The 18,643-nt window shown below is 36.2% G+C and overlaps 1 protein-coding gene across 6 annotated transcripts in view; it reads left to right on the top strand.

The window, feature by feature from the left end:
- The window catches only part of Kcnj16 (potassium inwardly rectifying channel subfamily J member 16), a 62,804-nt gene extending 45,003 nt beyond the window's left edge, over positions 1-17,801 (top strand). For 5 of the 6 annotated variants that reach the window (XM_013142293.3, XM_063258713.1, XM_063258715.1 and 2 more), the window contains exon 2: positions 14,315-17,801. In XM_013142293.3, coding sequence (XP_012997747.1) covers positions 14,409-15,668 — 1,260 coding nt within the window. In that variant the 5' untranslated portion in view covers positions 14,315-14,408 and the 3' untranslated portion in view covers positions 15,669-17,801. Of the gene's footprint in view, positions 1-14,314 lie in introns of those variants that run through there. The other variant, NM_001173397.1, reaches the window with a different exon arrangement.
- The last annotated feature ends 842 nt before the right edge of the window (positions 17,802-18,643 follow it).

Here is an 18,643-nt window from a genome sequence, read left to right as displayed (position 1 = left end):
GAAGAAAGAATAAAGAGGAGGAGGAGGAAGCAGCTAGGCATGGTGGCACACATAGGACCTTAATCTCAGCTAGTCAGGGGGAGGCAAATAAAAAATAAAAGGAATTGGAATAAAGCTCAGTGCTAGAGTACTTGTCTAGCATATGTAAGGCCCTGGTTTCAATCCCCAATACCAAGTACACAAAACAGATGAAAATAATTAGTAATAAATTCTCCAATAGGGAATTTAGAAGTTATTGGGGACTTCTTTTTCTCCACACACAAAGAAAGATTATGTTTTTTAAAAATGTTATTAGTATGTTTGTGATCCATATTAATTTTATCCATCTTGGGGGATTGGTATACATACATATGTGATCTCTATCATTTTTTCCTACTGCTCCTTTTTTCTTCTTTCCTGAGATCAGTGTGCATCTCCAAAGAGTTCACTTCCTTGTCTCTTACCATCTCTCTCTTTTTTTTTTTTTTGCTGTTTAAATCATTTATATTTTTGGTTTCTCATACTAGGGAAAACATGCGGCATTTAACCTTCTGGGTTAGGTATATTTTATTTACTAGTGGATGGATTATGAATTATATTCTTTAAAAGAACATACCATATTATCCTATCATATAACTGCTTCACCTAACCAGATCCATCTCAAGGTACAGAAAAAGCAATTTAGGTCAACATCCAGATAGGATGGGATGGGCATCCAGATAGGAGGGACAGGGCAGCTTTCAAGATATCGGTTTCTGCCTATAGGAAGTTGCCTCCCCCTGACTAGCTGAGTCATCCTGGTGGGGGTTCAACATGGTCGGAGACCCCAGGAACAATAGAACATCAACTTCCTGCTTCTTCTTGCCTCAGCCCAAGATAAAATAATCCCTTCCTTTTTCAGGGCTCCTCTAATCAGCTGCTAATGTGTCATCTGGCTGGCTTCCCAACAAACTCCACCCCTGGCCAGGCCTAATGAATGTTCAGCCACTTGGTTTTGGTCAGAGGGAATTCTGCACTTTTGTGCAACACTTCCACACCTGCAGTAAAAACTCTGTCTCTCTCTCTCTGTCTCTCTTTCTCTCTCTCTCTCTCTCTTTTTCAACTGTGTCAACAAACATAATAAGAACAAAAGAAACCAGCAGAAGCAGCTTAGTCAATTGTATACATAGAGTTCAAGACAAATTAAAAATGATAATCACCTTATGGATTTCCTTAACCTGTTTACCTTGCCAGGGTTGTATGTCTTATTTCCATTAGGATGGCTCTCCAAAATAAATATAAACTTTTAAATTGCTTGTGTGCGTGTGTGTGTGTGTGTGTGTGTGTGTGTGTGTAGAATGAGGAATGTGCCATGTTGGACAGTTATTAGAAAGATAAAACAATCACCTACTCTCTGGAGCTTTGAAGATTTGAGAGAAGACACAAACGTGGTCTTAATAGCTTATTAATAGAATATATTAATATTATTCTTGAATTTAAATAGAAACATGTATTGGGAGCCATATTCTATATGCCCCAATGTCATATCAATGGAAAGATTTTTGAGATGGTTAAAACAAAATCCCTTATATTTTAAAGAGAAGAATTGAGTCCCCACAGGATTCAAATTTATGCAATAATTATTGAACAATTACTATGTGCTTGTGACATTCAAACTTCACAGTAACTTAATGATATGAGATATTATGCCCCTATATCATGCGTGAATCCTTTGGGGCTCAGAAAAATTTAACTTATACAAGATGTTCAGGTAATTGACAACAGGTCTGGAAATAGAGTCTGTGCTTTAATTCAGGGTTTCTTTTTGATTGAAAGAAAGAAAGTAAGAAAGAAGAAAGAAAAGGAAAGAAAGGGATTTTCTTTTTGTCTATTTGTTATTACAGTCTTATTTTTAAGTTTCACTGTATGAAATTACAATCTGTATTATTTTGTTACAATTTGTTTCTATCTTTAATTGACAATTCATAACCATATCTATTTATGTGACATAGTGTGATATTGCAATACCTTATATGATTCGTAATGATAAAATTGATTGTGTTATATTTTTGCCATCCAAAACCTGGGGAAGTAAAATCCCAGTCTCCAAATTTGTTTGTCAATAATGTAGCATCATTTCCTGTGAGGTAGGACATATAATTACGGCATACCTGTCACTGAAGGAAACACTGGGCTGGAAACAAGAGCTTAGGTCAATGCTATTAGCAGAGCTCTAATGGTAGTTTTCTATTCCCGGTGTCAGCCCTCGAGCTATGTATCTGCTTATAACCTATATAACACCTATTTTATAATATACTGGTTCAAAACTGTTGATTCAGGAGAAGAAACTCTAACACTGTATCATGAAAGATAAGATCTATTATTACTTAAACATTTTATTAGGGTCAAAATAGAGAGCTGGAAAGGAGAACAGAACAAATCAGAAAGGGAAAGAAAGAAGCAGGGTCATCCCAAATCCAGGCCTGGGGAGGACAGCGGCTGAGAAGGAAGTGTGAGAATGGCACAGACTTGTTAACAAGGGAGAAATGTTGGAAGCTAAGGCACTGGGCAGGGAGCTGGAAGAGTGGGGATTCATATCCAGCAGGTTCTAAGTGAGGCAAACGTAGAGCAGTGAATGGAGAACTCTGGGGTTATCTGTATATTTTCTGAGAATCCAGGCAAGATGAGACTCCCACATAGTTCCAATGCAAAAAGTTGTGGAACAGGTTTTGAAAAAAGTAGAAAAACACTCTCACATTTCAGGTTTGACTTAGCACCTCTCTGTCTCTCTCTTTTCTCTTCATGAACCAGAGCGTACCCCCAGGCCACCTGATTGCCTCTTCTCTTTCTGTCCCTGTTCTTTACACCCCTTCCTTGTAACCACTTCTTCCCCAAAGCTCCAGCCAAGTCTGTCTTCAAAGACAGTGAATTGTGTTAAGAACTGGGCCATCTTTTCTACCCTCTGCCCAGCAGTTCTCACATTGCTGCCAAACCTTATCTTATCTAACAGTTGCCAAGACAGTAACTTGATTACTGATGACTCATGTGTCACTATCTCAGTTTCTTCATGTGTAGAGATAGTCCTTGTTAACCTCAAAGGCCATACACATTAATATCACCATAAATGTCTGGACCATGTCTGTGGTACATATCAAATTATATGAGGTAGACAATTAACAGTAACGTAGTCAGGTTAAGTAGATGCTAGAAACAAGATAGAAATTTATTATTGATGGGATTCAAGTTTGTAAAGTCTCAGCAACTGTGTTATAAACTTAACTTGCTAATGAAAATCTGTTTACCTCTGAAGAGCTGTCTGCAAGAGCTGTTTTACCTTGTAAAATGTTAACTTTGAAAGCATGAGGAGGGTTTCTGGGAAAATGGTGGCATAATAAGCAACAAAAACTCATTGTCTCTGAAATTTGGACCACACACTGGAAAATAACAACTTGAGGATAAAGAAAAAAAGGGGGGGAGGGGAAGAATAGATCCCTAGGAACCAGAAAGTTTCGCCCAGGAAAAGTAAAACCTACAGAGAAATTAAAGAGACAGAATACAATGAAGAAAAAGGAAGAGACAATCTATACTTTCTCTCCAACTCCTGGTTTGTGACTTGTGAGAAAGGGAGAGATAATCTAAAGAAACAAAGCGAAAGCAGAGGACTGCAGAGAATTTCAAGGAGAAACACATCTTGGAAGGGACCAGCAGCCCTGTAAGCTGCAACACCTGGTGAGTGACTCCAGCCCAAGCCACTGCCCGAGGCCCTGCAGATAGGTGCTTGGTCTGATGTTTTTCTGGGAGAACGTTGATTGAACTCAGGACTCTGAGCAACCGAGGGACTGCTTCAGTTCAAGGCTCCACTGTTACATTCCCGTGTTGACTGGGTGAGGGACAGCCATGGTACACAGCCAGGTCAGGGAGCTATAGTCCAGTTGGCAAGAGACTCCCTAAGAGGGTTAAGCTAAAAGACACAGGCCCCACCCCCACAGCTAGAGACCAGGCTCTACCTAAATTGCTCTGGATTCAAAAGTTGCAGCATTGGTGCCCTCACCCTAATCCTACAGCCTCTGAAGACCACATCCCACGTGGTTCCGGGGTCTGAGTGCCTTGCTTATCTACCAGCATAAGTTGGGACATGTTTGACCTGGCTACTGTTGTGACTGTTGATTGCAGAGGAAAATTACACATTTGAAATTTTAAAAAAATTTAAAAGCAAAGAAAAAGAATAAAAATGATGGTACAGAATTTCAAACAAAATAATAGATTGATAATGGTTAATATATTGTACTTTGGTATCTTCAAAGTAGTTATGTTGCTCAGATTACAAGATATAGGCATTAAAAATGATCTAACAATTGAACAACAAAAGCACAAACTGTTCTTTTTGATGAACTAGCAGTGACTGGTAGTATAATTATCTAACAATCTGTGTGTGTGTGTGTGTGTGTGTGTGAATGTATGTACTCACATATAATTTTTTCCCTTCCTTCTTTTCTCCCTTCACCTATCCCAGTGGTTCTTTCTTTTTGAGCAGAAGATCCAAAATATAAACTACATGTTGTGAAAGGGAAAGGTTTTTTCTCTTTTGTCCTCCTTTCTTCACCAGTTTACTGGGAGATGAAAAATTTTACTTTGTCTTTCTTCCTTGTTTCTTATCTCTTTTTCTCTCTGCTTTTTTTCTTCATTTTTGCTTTTCTCCTTTTTAAATTGTTCTCAATTTCTCTTATTTTTACTCCCAATAAAGTATCTTTCTATCTCATTTTTTTTTCCCTTTTTTTTTTTTTTGGTCTTTTTCCTTTTTATTGGTACCGGGGATCAAACTCACGACTGCCTGCTTGCAAGGCAGGCGCTTATGCCGCTGAGCTAAATCCCCAGCCCCTCTACCTCATTTTTTATATTCTAATTCTTGTTTGTTTTCTTAATGCTTTTACATAATTTTATAAATATCGTTCTATTCCTCAATAAATTCTTTGTACCATTTCTCATTTTCTTCTCATTTCATAGTTTTATGCTTCAAAGTTTCCCTCTTATATTCCCCCACACTCAAAATATTTACTTTTAATAGCATAACTGTAAATGTTTGTTAATATTATGATAGTGAACTCTGTAAAATTACCAAATTATTTTCTATTAGTGAAGATACAGTATAGTTGTCAAATTTATTTCATATTATTAGCTGTCACTCAATAACTGGACTGAGGTTTACACAATAACTGAATTTTTTCTCTAGGACTAAGGGTGATATTTAATCTGTTCTTATTACAAGTTATAGCCAGTTTGTTTTGAACAATACTACTGTGTATGATTCACATGATAATAGCAGAGACTTGTTATGTTTCTCTGTAACCAAAACTGAGATTGTATTTATGACATTAGAAAAACTAGAGTAAATTCCTAGAAATTTGGTTGTTGCCTAATCACATTGCATCATTTGGTGGTCAAATCTTGGGGCTATGACAAAAGGTTATGGCTAGTGATTCCCAAATGAGATCACTGAAAAGGAACTATAAGTCTTTATACTAACAACATCAACACAAAACAAAACAATAGAAATATGAAAATATAAGGCAAAAAATGCCTTTCCCAAACTCCCAACTATCTTAAAACCCCTTCAAAGGGCACACAGAGACAGACAAACACAAGTTTCATACCTGAATTACTCAGAACAGAACAGAGGATGATAGAAAACAGATTGGAGAGGAACGCAGTGAGATCAGATAAAATAATAATTAAAAAGGAAAAGAATTAATCAACAAAAAGATGCAAGAACTTTCAAAAGACACTAATAAAAAGATAGCTGAGCTAACAAAATATTAATGATCAATTTAGCAAAGAATTGGAGTCAATTGAAAAGTTTCAGTCCAAAATTCAGGAGATTAAAGATTTTACTGAAAGTATGAACAGCAGAATCAACCAGTATAAGCACAGAACATTAAAACTAGAAGGAAATGATCTCTTTAATGACCAAATACTCAGAGACCTTAGGAACAAGAGCCCAGGAAACATTAATCCAATAGCTTCTAGATGATACAGGTTAATCTAAAAATAATTGTAATAAGTGAAAAAACAGATGACAATACAGATGGCATCATAAAGAAACTTTTCACTGAAATAATAGTAGAAAACTTCCCAGTTGCAGGGAAAGGAAAAAAAAAAAAACTTTTGGATAAGTGAAGTATACAGAACCCCAAATAGCCATAATCAAAAGAGAATCTCTCCAATTCACATTATACTTAAAGTACATCCCCCATCCCATGATGAAATCTTAAAAACTGTTAGATAAAGGCATCAAACTGCATATAACAGTAAAACCATTAAAATCACAGTATACTTCTCTACACAAACCTTGAAGGTCAGAAGAGTTTGGAGTAAAATGTTTCAAGTTTTGAAAGATAGCAACTTCCAATATTGCTTTATGTATCTTGCAAAACATTCCTGTAAAATTGATGCAGAAATGAGGCACTTCTATGAAAAGAAATCTAAAGCAATTCATTACCACCCACGCAGCATTACAAAAAATTCCCAAGATGCCATAATTACTTTTCTTGTTGCTGAGACCAAATAACCAACATCTACATGTTAATGGGGGAAAGTTTATTTAGCTCACAGTTTGTAGAAGTTTAAGTCCTTAATTGGCTGGCTCCACGTCAGAGTGGGTTGGCAGAGAGACATCACAAGTGAACTTCAGTTCATGTCAATGAGAAGATAGCAAAAGCAAACAAGCAAGAGAGAAGACAACCTCTTTTTGTCCCTTACATTGTATCCAGGTGACAGAGATTCAGAAAGTTCCAAACCAATTAGTGTACTGATTTAGTAATAATATACCCTTAATCCCAGCATCAAATACTCTATATTCAACCACCTCTGATAAAGCCCCAGCTATGACAGCATGAAAATTTGAGGGGACATCCAGATACAAACCATAGCGCAAGTATACTATAGCATGAGACATGGATGCCAACAATGCCAATAAATCAAAAAGAATGAATGTACCTGACCAGATAAGAAGCTAAGCAAAAGGAAAAACAAGAAGAACTTCAGTACAGAAAACAAAAATGCAATGACAAGAAATAATCGTTATCTCTCAGTAGTAACTCCTAAAGTGAATGGTCTCAATTCCCTAATCAAAGACACAGAGTAAATAAAGGAATCAAGAAACAAAATGCAATGATATACACTATACAAGAAACACATTTAATTGAAAGAGACACTCACAGACTAATAATAAAAGGATTGAAAAAATATTCCATGCAATAGAAAACTGAAAAAAAAGCAGGGGTAATTAAACTAATTTCAGTTGAAGTGGTATTCTATCGGGTCCTGACCTAGATTCCTGATCTCCCAAACGAGTATACACCAGAGGTTAAATAAAAACAGACAAATTGTATGATTTTTTTAGGGTTCCAGGAGGGTCAAAATCCTTTAATTAAGCTCGTGACTCCAAGAGCTAAGATAAAAGCTGCTCTGGACCGCCCACTTTATTTATGAAGTCCAACAACAAGGGGAGGGGAAACTGAGGAAAGCACAGGCAATGATAGGATGTTGGGAATCACTTCAAGGAGGTCTCCAACTAATAAATCAAGTCAATTCAGTAGCACTGTCTTATCAGGAAGACATGGTAGAAGTGAGACTGTAGGAGTAATTTCTGCAGCTGCAGTCTCTACACTGTTAATTGGGGTTGGAGCCAAGTGTCCACAGCTGTGGCCTTATCTTGCCCTTTGAGGTATCTCTGGTCTCACAGGCCACTATAGTCCTCAGCCAGGACCATGATTCATAGAGGTTCACTTACTATGAATCAGCTTCCTTCACCAGGCTAAGGGCCTAGCCCTAGGACAGACTCACAGATAAACATAGAAAGCCAATTAGTAAAATTTAAATCCTGCTCAGAGCCACTTCCTAGTGGTCTCCAAAAGTATTAAGGAAATAGTGATTAGAAGAGACAACGAAGGTCACTACACATTGATTAAGGAAAAAATTCAGTAGGAAGAGATAACTATCATAAACATATATGTACCCAAACCAGTGTACTCACTTTCATAAAACAAACACTAATGGACATAAAAATTCAGATAAGCACCAGTAAAATTGTAATGGATAGATCAACTAGACAAAAATCAGTGAGGAAGATCAGAGTTGAACCAAAGCTTCAAGCAAATGAACTTAATAGATATCTACAGTGTTCCATCCAAAAACAGAATACACATTCTTCTCAGTAGAACATGGACTATTTTCATGATAGACTATATAGTTGTCCATAACAAAAATAATAAAATGTATCATGTTTTCAGGTCATAGCACAAAAAAACTAGAAATCAATGTCAAATGACCCTATAGAAACTATGCAAACACATGGAAATTAAAAATACCCTAATGAATAATCAATGGGTCACAAGTGAAATTAAAGAAGAAGTAAGACAGTTCCTACCTTCAAATGATAAAGCCAGTGTAGCATGTTGGAACCTATGGAAACAATGAGAGAAATTCCAAAGAGGAAAACTTACAGCAGTGAGTCAAAGTCTATGTCAATGAAGCAGAATGAGCTCTCAAATAAGTAATGTAAAATGTGCCTCAAAAAACAAGAACAATCAAAACTCATAGAAAATATGAGGAAGACAGTAATACAGATCAGAGAAGAAATTAATGAAACTGAAGCTAAAAATCACTAAACAGATTTAATGAATTGAATAATTAATTACTTGAAAGAATAAACAAAACAGGTAAACCCTGGGGGCTAGGGATTTAGCTCAGCGGCATGAGTTCGATCCCTGGTACCGGTAAAAATCCAAAAAAAAAAAAAAAAAAAGAATGTAAGAATAAACAAAACAGGTAAACCCTTAACCAATTTTACCAAAATGAGGAAAAGAAAGAACCAAATCCATGCAATTAAAAATGAAAAAGGCAAAAATCACAAGGCATCTAGCCAAAATCCAGAAGAACATTGGTAATATTTTAGAAATTGTTCTCTAATAAAGTGAAAAATTTAAAATAAATGGATAAATTCCTACATACATATGAACTACCAAAGCTAGAACAAAAAGTTATAAAAATCCTAAGTAATCCAAAATCAGTGAAATTACTACCAACAAAAGCCTAAGTCCTGACAGATTCACTGCCAGGTTAAATATGAACTTTATAGAAGATATAATGTCAATACTCCTTAGAGTTTTAAATGAAATCAGAAGTGAAGCAGTACTCCCAAAGTCAATCCTGGAAACAAGCATTACCCTGATTCCAAAACCAAGCAAAGACCCAGCCATAAAGGAGAAGCACAGGTCAATTTCTTTAATGAGCATAGGTGAGAAAATTTTCAAACAGAATATAGTAAATTGTCTGAAAAATCATGCATCATGACTAAGATTCATCCCCAAAATGTGGGGATGTTTCCATTTCTGCAAACCAATGAATGTAATATACCACATAAGCAAAAGCAAGGTCAAAAATCATATGATTATCTCATTAGATGCAGAAAAAGAATTTAACAAAATCCAGCAGTCATAATAAAAAACCCTGAAGAAAATAGGTATAGAAGATCTTTATCTTAATCTGAAAAATGTCATCTATGACAAAATGATAGCTAACATCATACTAAATGTAGAAAAGTGAAAAGGGTTCCCTGTAAAACCAGGAAGAAGTCAAGGATTTTCACTATCACCACTTCTGTTCCATACACATCTCAGAAAATTAGCCAGAGTAATTATACAGAGAAAGAACTGCACAAAACAGTAATTACACAGAAGGGATATCAGTAAGAAATTCAGACGGCATGAATCATTACATGGAAACCCTAAAACCCACCAAAGTCTCCTAGAATCAATAACTGAATTCAGTAATATAGCAAGATACAAAGTCAACACTCAAAAACAAATAGTCAAGAAAATTACTGAGACAAAAAATTAGGGAAACAATACCTTTTACAATGAAATCAAGAAAAATGAAATGCTCAGGAATTAACCTAACCAAAGAAGTGAAAGACCTCTATTATGAACTTTGAAGGAGACTGAAGAGGACATTTAAAAAAATGAAAAGTTATCTCCCATTCCTGGATATGCAAAATGACCATTGTCAAAATGGTCATATTTCAAAAATTGTTATACAGTATGCATTATCAATCAAATTATCAATAGTATTCTTCACAGAAATAGAGAAAGCAATCCTAAAATTTACATGGAACCAGAAGAGACCTTAGAATAGCAAAAGCAATTCTGGCAACAAAGAAAAGTAAGGGGAATCAAAATCCCAGGCTTAAAGTTAGATTACAAAGATACTTTAAAAATTAAAGTATTAATTAAAAAAAAAAAGCATGATGTTGGCAATAAAACAGACTGATGAGTCACTAGAATACAATGGAAGACACAGAAACAAGTCCAGGCACACTCGGCTACCTTGTCTTTAACAAAGGAGCCAAATATGTTTGCTGGAAGATAGAATATTTTAAGAAATTGTGCTGAGAAAATTGGCTAGCTACATGCCAAAGTTTGAACCAAGGCTTATTATCTCTCACACACATTAAACAAAAATCAAAATAGATCAATGATCTAGATGATAAAACAGAAACTCTTAATTTGTTAGGAGATAAACTAGGTAAAGTCCTTGAAGATACTTACAAAAGCAAAGACTTTCTGAACAGAATCCTTGCTGTACAAGAAGTCATATCAAAAATCAACAAATGTGATCACATCACGTTAAAAAGTTTCTGTAGAGCAAAGGAAACCAATAGTATGTAGAGATAACCTATAAATTGAGAAAGTTTTTGCCAGCTATTATTTAGACAAGAGTAATATCTAGTATATATAAAGATCTCAAAAATTTAGCTTTCCAAAACTTAAAGACCAAATTTAAGGATGGGCATCTGAGATGAATAGACACTTCTAAGATGAAGAAGTAAAAAGAACCATATATATATATATATATATATATATATATATATATATATATGAAAAAAATGTTTAACATCGATGGTAATTTGAGAAATGCACATTAATACAACAGGAAGATTGCATCTCCCTGCAAAGAAATGACTATCTCTAAGGAATCAACCAATAACAGTTGTGGGGAAGGCTGTGGTGAAAAGGAGCACTGCTTCATTGTTAGTGGGAGTGTAAACTGGTGTAGCAACTATGTAAGTCAGTATGGAGATTCCAGAGAAATAAAAGACAAAAATTGCATCTGACCAAGTTATTCTCTTCCCCAAAGAGTTAAAGAGCCAAAAAAAAAAAAAAAAAAAAAGTTAAAGACAACAGTGATGTATGCATACCCATGCTTATTGCAGCACAATTCATAATAGCTAAATATTGGTAGCAGCCATATGCCTATCAATAGATCAGTGGTATAAGTGCCTGCCTGAAATGTGCTAAATTAGTGAGATTTCTTGAACTTATACACAGACCTAGAAAGTTGAGGCTTAAAAGGATATTCTTCTAGTCAAAGTAGATTAAGAAACATCTTTTTAACAGAAGAGGAAAGTTAGGAAAAAGTGGGCTTGAGGACTGAGTTGACTGACCCCACTAACTTTCTGTCTTTCACTATACCAGTGGGATAAGGTACGTCAGGGTGCCTTTTAGCACTTGTATAAGTGTTGGTATTTTAAGCAAACCTTGATGACATTCTGGGCATTTACCTTTGTGATTAGGCCTTGTGCTTCACTGTAACCCATCTATAAAATAATCCAGAGGAAAAAAATCACAGTGTTATTCTTCTTTCTTAATTTTGCCATTAATTGCCTAGTAAAATAGACTTTATCTGATTTAGCATTGACCCTTGGATTTAATATCCCACAGTTTTGTAATTATGAGTGATCTTTCCATTTCCCATTTAAAAACAGTAGTTTTGATCCAGTGGAAATAATAGGCAAGGTCAATTTCTACAGAGTAATGTGCAAAGAAGTATATTCAAAATTGGGAGACTGCAAAAGATTTTGTAATGGATTTGATGGTGGAAAGGTGATTAAGGCATTAAGACAGTTTTAAGGCTGATTTTTCATCCTAAGAAATGCAAATGTGAAATATTGAGTTTATAAATTAAACAGAACCACTGTATACTTCTTTTGTGTAGGAGCAGAAACAAGTAAAACAATATGATTAGTTTAGTTATGATCTGTCATTCAGCTCAAAGACATTTATCTCTAAAAATAAGTATTATTTATATGATTGGAGCTTCAGAGAATTGATGAGTAGATTGTGTGAACCAACATAATTCAAATGTTTATTTCTGGATAAATTGAAATGAACTTTTGTATTAACGACACGAGAAGCTGTGATTAAAAAATGTGTGTTTGAACAGAATTCTCATAGCTGCTAACTTTTAAGTCTGAAATTATTACTTTGCTTACCAGTTAATTTTCTTCAAACTCAAATTGGCTTGTCTATGACTTAATAGACAATTCATCCATTGATTGGCCCATTTTGGAAGATATTTGAAAAGTATCTTGTTTATAATAGTTGGTGGCACCATTGGTATTCACAAGGGTGCCAACTGAATGGCATTTCAAATAAAAACTTTTTCTTTTGGCAGTAGAAAAAAGCAGAATCACACAGTGGCTTCTGATTTATGAACTGTATTTTCTAACTCAGCCTGGCATGATCTGTGTCATTCCTTAAAAGGAACTGAATTGGAAGCATTTAACAAGAAAGTCATTCTATCAATAAATCTGCTCTTTAATTAGAAATCATATGGTCCATTAATTATAATTCATCCCATTCTCATAGCTTCTATGATCATGAACAAACCTTATGAAAATATTTTACATTGCCATTTCCAATAAGCCTTTGGCATGCCCAGTCCCCTGCAAATGCGGCTGAACTGGGAAGATGCAACCACTCAGAACAGATGAGGTGATGGGTGGGTGAAGTAGCCAGTAGGCAGGCAGATAGGCAGAGAGAAGTCCATCCGTGCAGTACAGAATTCCTGGCTGTAAGCAGTCTATCCTGGCAAGTGGTTTATTAAACAAAGAGTCTATTGTAAAGTGGGCCTGATGCTGGGAGGTTGATAAAAATGATTCTTTTTCACAGGGAGGACCTTATTCTTTCTGCCATTTTCCAGCAAGGAAGGTGCTGGGTTAACAGTGAACAGTTTCCCTATTTGGCACAAGGAAGCTCAAGGACAGAAACAGTATTGGTTCATGTTGCTTTTTCTCTGTAACAGAATGTCAGGATCCTCTCATATAAGATTGCCCCTGAATTCTCTGTCTCCCTTCTTACACAGATCTAGTATCTAAAATGTGTGGTCTAAAAATAAGCAAACCATTAAATGAGCTGCTACCATTGCTGTCTTTTTTTCCATGGAAGTAACAAACAGCAGGTTTGACCTTACAGTTTTTAAATGTACTTCCGGACTGAAGCTGGGAAATGCTTTGGTCTACGCCTGGTAAGAACAATATACATACTGTAGTTTGATCTTCTAAAGACTAATTTGAAGGGAGAAAAACTGTTTTGCATAGCACTGACTGAACACATCAGAAAAACATTGACTAACTAGAGAAAAGTGTCCAATTGTATTGTGGGGTGCTCCCTTTAAGAGGGAAACAAGACCAGCAACTTTGGCGAATTTTCGGCTTCTATTCAGAAAATAAGAGAAGAGCTGCCAGTGTCCAAAAAAAAAAAAAAAAAAAAAAAGAGATGAATGTTACTAGACAAAGGCAGAAGCAACTGTACACCTCACTGGGAGGGGTTTTAACTCCTCTGGGGATAAGGAATACTTTTTATTTCTAATCACCCTAAGGTGGAGCTAGGGAAAAAGGAGTTTAATCAGAAGTAGATGCCCCTTGCTAGTTTTGTTCTGTTCTGGGAAATATACAAAGAAGAAAACCTGGGTGGAAGACAGGAGGAGCCACAGGTGCTACAGGTAAGGTATCATTTATTTTAGGAACCGATGTGTAAATTCCACTGTAAGCAAAGCTAGAGACTCTACTCTATCTTTTTAAAGGCAAAAGCATTTGATGTTAATAATTTGAAAGTGTATAGGGCTGATAGACAAATATCTGAGCTGCATTTTGCCTTTGTAAACTATGGATTACTTTGTTTTCTAAATCCCGTCATACAAAAAGCATCTACAAAAAGAAGGCAAATATTTTCTATGTCAGGTAAAAAAAAAAGTAGGGAGACAGCACTTACGATAATCATAGTTTTTACTCAAGCCTTGTGAATATTAAAAATGTTATTTTGTCTAATTGCATGTTTTCTTCCTGTAATGACTGAGCTGAATTCTAAACAAATGACAAGTCAATACCAAATGTCTCTACGGTTCAAATGAAGTCTTAGCCACTTTGCACGGCATAAAATTGCTCTAAATTTAGCAAGCTGCTACAAAGACAGAAACTGAAAGACAAAGTATGTTACATTTTCTTCCTTTTTATTTTTAGGTTGTGACTGAAAACTCAAATTGCTCACTAATACCACTCCTAGCATTATTTTCACTACAAAACTCACTTGAATGCCATTAGAGCACAAGCAAGAATGAGCTATTACGGCAGCAGTTACCGGATCGTGAATGTGGACCCCAAGTACCCAGGCTGCCCCCCGGAACACATGATAGCTGAGAAGAGAAAAGCCAGAAGACGGCTGCTGCACAAAGATGGGAGCTGTAATGTCTACTTCAAGCATATTTTTGGAGAATGGGGAAGCTATGTGGTTGACATTTTCACCACTCTCGTGGACACGAAATGGCGACATATGTTCGTGATATTTTCTCTATCTTACATTCTCTCCTGGTTGATCTTTGGCTCCATCTTTTGGCTCATAGCCTTTCATCATGGAGATCTGTTAAATGATCCGGACATCACGCCTTGTGTGGACAATGTGCACTCTTTCACAGGGGCATTTCTATTCTCCCTGGAGACCCAGACAACCATCGGTTATGGCTACCGCTGTGTCACTGAAGAGTGCTGCGTGGCAGTGCTCATGGTGATTCTTCAGTCCATCCTAAGTTGCATCATCAACACTTTCATCATTGGAGCAGCCTTGGCTAAAATGGCAACAGCACGGAAGAGAGCCCAGACCATTCGTTTCAGCTACTTTGCACTCATAGGCATGAGAGATGGGAAGCTTTGCCTCATGTGGCGTATTGGTGACTTCCGACCCAACCATGTGGTAGAAGGGACAGTTAGAGCTCAACTTCTGCGCTACACAGAAGACAGTGAGGGGCGAATGACAATGGCTTTTAAAGACCTCAAATTAGTCAATGACCAGATCATTTTGGTGACACCAGTAACTATTGTTCATGAAATTGACCATGAGAGCCCTCTGTATGCCCTTGATCGCAAAGCAGTGGCCAAAGATAATTTTGAGATTTTGGTAACATTTATCTACACAGGTGATTCCACTGGGACATCTCACCAGTCTAGAAGTTCCTACGTTCCTAGGGAGATTCTCTGGGGCCACAGGTTTAACGACGTCTTGGAAGTAAAGAGAAAGTATTACAAAGTTAACTGCCTGCAGTTCGAGGGAAGCGTGGAAGTGTATGCCCCTTTTTGTAGTGCCAAACAATTAGACTGGAAAGACCAGCAGCTTCACAACATGGAGAAAGCCTCGCCAGCCCGAGAATCCTGCACGTCAGACACCAGTGGCAGGCGGAGGTCATTCAGTGCAGTTGCCATTGTCAGTGGCTGTGAAAACCCTGAGGAGAGTACCACTCCAGTCAGAGATGTGTGTAAGGATCCACCTTATCAGAAAGCTTTTCTCACTTTAAACAGAATTTCTATGGAATCCCAGATGTAATCCCACATCAAAGAGGGCTAGCATGTAGTTTCCCATCTTAATCATCCAATCATCTTAAGGCGAGTATTGAAAATATGCCTCTTAAAATTAATAGACCTGTTTTGGATGGTGATGGTAGTAAGTGGAATAGGTTAAACTCGGTGAAAGGTAATCTAAATTTTCCATTGTTTTGTATTATTAAATTTTGTGCTACCAAAATTTTGTGTTAGGAATGCTATTAAACTTCTTCTCCTATTAGCTTACATATTGATTTTTTGGATAGAGATGTGATATTCAGTAATGAGGAGTAAAGTGCTGAAACTGAAAAAGTAGGAAGACTGGTAAATTAGGATGCATGTAAGTCTTAAGATCTATAAAACTTGAAAATAGGAAGTTATTTCTTATAAAAAGCATCTAGCCAAAACACGCAAAGTATACATTCAGCATTGGAACACTGAGACATACAACTGTTATAGCAGTTGGTTGTCTGAGTCACTATAGCTGCTTCTTAAAGTTTCTTGCTATTAACAAACAGAGGTAGTGGTTATAAAGCTGTTAATCCCTCCAGTTCACAGAATTCTTCCACTGTCACTTGTTCTGGCAATGACTCATGATTAATCAGTGCTTGAAGCATTTATTTTTACTAAGCATGGCAGAAGAAAATTTAATATCATTATTTACTGCAGAATTTTTCTCTTATATATTGCCTTTGACTCCAACGAATCTGGAACCAAAATGAAGCCATGACCTTCCTGGATTTCCATGCCAACATCCCACCTCTTTCAGGACATGGTGAAGGGATGGGATTGTAGAGATGAGGTAAGGGCATGGAGAGCAGCTGGAAACGTCTTCATTCCAATGAAGAAGAAATATTTTCTGGTTGTGTCCTGAAAGGTTGCAGTACTCTTTGCTATATAAGGGTTAAAACAGTCTACCTGAGAATGACTGGATAAAAGGAGGGTGTTATTTATGCTGAGAAGCAGTTCTTTAAGCCTCCTTTCTTTGTCATTTTATGTAGACATAAATGACTCAAACTTCAGATTTTCAGAAACTCTTGAACTTGGAGCAGTCATTTAAATGTACTGTTTTGTGAAATATTATACAATTAAAGTGATTAAATATTCATGAAATAAACCATTTGAATGTTATGAGAGTGCTTATATTTTAGGGCATGAGATAAATATGTATTCTGTATTCCAGGTTACAATCATGTTCAGTTATCATGAAGCATAAATCCAACCATATATGAGTGACTTCAGGCTTTATCAATTGAGTTATTAGCTTGATTTGGAATATTTGTGTGTTTTTCTGTTGTTGAGCTGCCAATGTTTATTCCATCATTTTTATTTTTTGAAAATTCTCTGCTTTTTTGAAAAGTCTCTCTGTCTATGTACGTTTGTCTCCATCTTTTTCTCTCTATGTGTCTCTCTCTGTCTTTCTAAGCTGAGCAACACAAATGAACTGAACCGAATGATAATCCAAGATTATCAAGTAAAGTGAAATATATACAGATATAAATTGATTTTTTAATTTATAGTTTCTGTTTTTCCTTTTGTTTATTCCTCCTTTTTTTATGTTTCTTTCTATATCTTACCTAAGAGCTATGCTGTGACTTTTTAAAGATCTTTAAGTCTCTCATTTCTATGTTTTATGAAAAAAATTGCTAAAATCATAGGTTGCAAAACTTTCCTGAACATCATTATTAGAATATAACTAATGCAATTTTTTCTGTCTTGCCTCAGTAATGTAAATTCCATTTTTTAATTACACATACAATGTAGATTTGGATTTTGTAGCAGCGACCACTTGGTAAGATTAGAGTGCTACAATCTTCCACATAGAAAACAATCACCAGCACAATAATTAAATAAGGATTTATCTCTCTTTTTAGTTTGTATCACTCACATCAGTTTCACTTTACCGTGCTTTGCCTCCTGGACTCTGTCCAGGCAACATCAGGATGTGGGCATTGATGTCCAGTTAAATGCATCCTATAGAGCTATGTGGGCCCACAATTAGACTCCTGTATATGAAATGGAATATAAAATCAGCATTCCTGTAAGTACTTAGCTTCAAATTCTGTTGTAAATTTATAACATACCTTGAAACCCCAGTGAGCTACTTAATAATAAAGATTTTAAAATAATCTAAAAAGTGTGCACGTATAATTTTATTCTCTATAGTGTAAATTGTATTTGTTAAGAAGAATTCTGTCTCATACACTTAGAACACAGGCAACATTGTAAACCACTTTTATGGATTTTAACAGCTTGCAGAACAGCCCTATCTGAAATAACAATTAGTGGCTTCTGTAAGTGTTACAGAAAGGCTGTGTGCCAAGGGACACTTCTTGTTTTAAATGATCTGTCAATGATGAGATGGAGTTGAATGTTTTTTTCTCTTCTGTAGTCTATTTTTTCCCTAAATATGAAATTACTCACAGGAGTTAATTAGATGAATTATGAATTGTGGTATTGAGGCATTGTCTAACAATGTGATATTTTACACTGTGCACAAAGGTTTGGAGAAGTGAGCATGCCTAGGGAGAAGGAAACAGTGTTTTTGTGCCACACCAATTTAACAAGCACTGTCGGGTCCTGGGCACAGATATTCGCAGTGTCCACAATGAAACAGTGAGCTATGTACTTAAGTTTCCTTTTCATCAAATATCCTACTTTCTGCTTCTTTTAAACAAATTCCTAACTGGAACAGTAATGTATTCAGGTTAAAAAACATACAAATTTCACCTATGCTTCCTGGCTCCCTGTGATGAGGGTCATGGTGTGGTGAAGTGGCACCATTCTGGCTCCTGTGGTATTAGCAGAGGTCTCTCTGTTGAGCTTTGTAGAAACTATTTTACCAAGGCTGACTTAGCTGCCACATCCCCATTACTATCTCTGCTCATGGTCTCTTCATCTAGACCTGAGATTTCATAGCTGGTATCCTGGCAGCTGTGAGTGAGAGGGACATTAAGGACAATTCCTATAAGGGTAAAT

This window comes from Cavia porcellus, unplaced genomic scaffold (genome assembly GCF_034190915.1).
Source record: "Cavia porcellus strain 051 isolate PalLab524CR breed Dunkin Hartley unplaced genomic scaffold, mCavPor4.1 scaffold_12, whole genome shotgun sequence".
NCBI classification, from domain to species: Eukaryota; Metazoa; Chordata; class Mammalia; order Rodentia; family Caviidae; genus Cavia; species Cavia porcellus.
The sequence above is the reverse complement of the archived record's forward strand: the minus strand, read 5'-3'. Positions and strand labels throughout refer to the sequence as shown.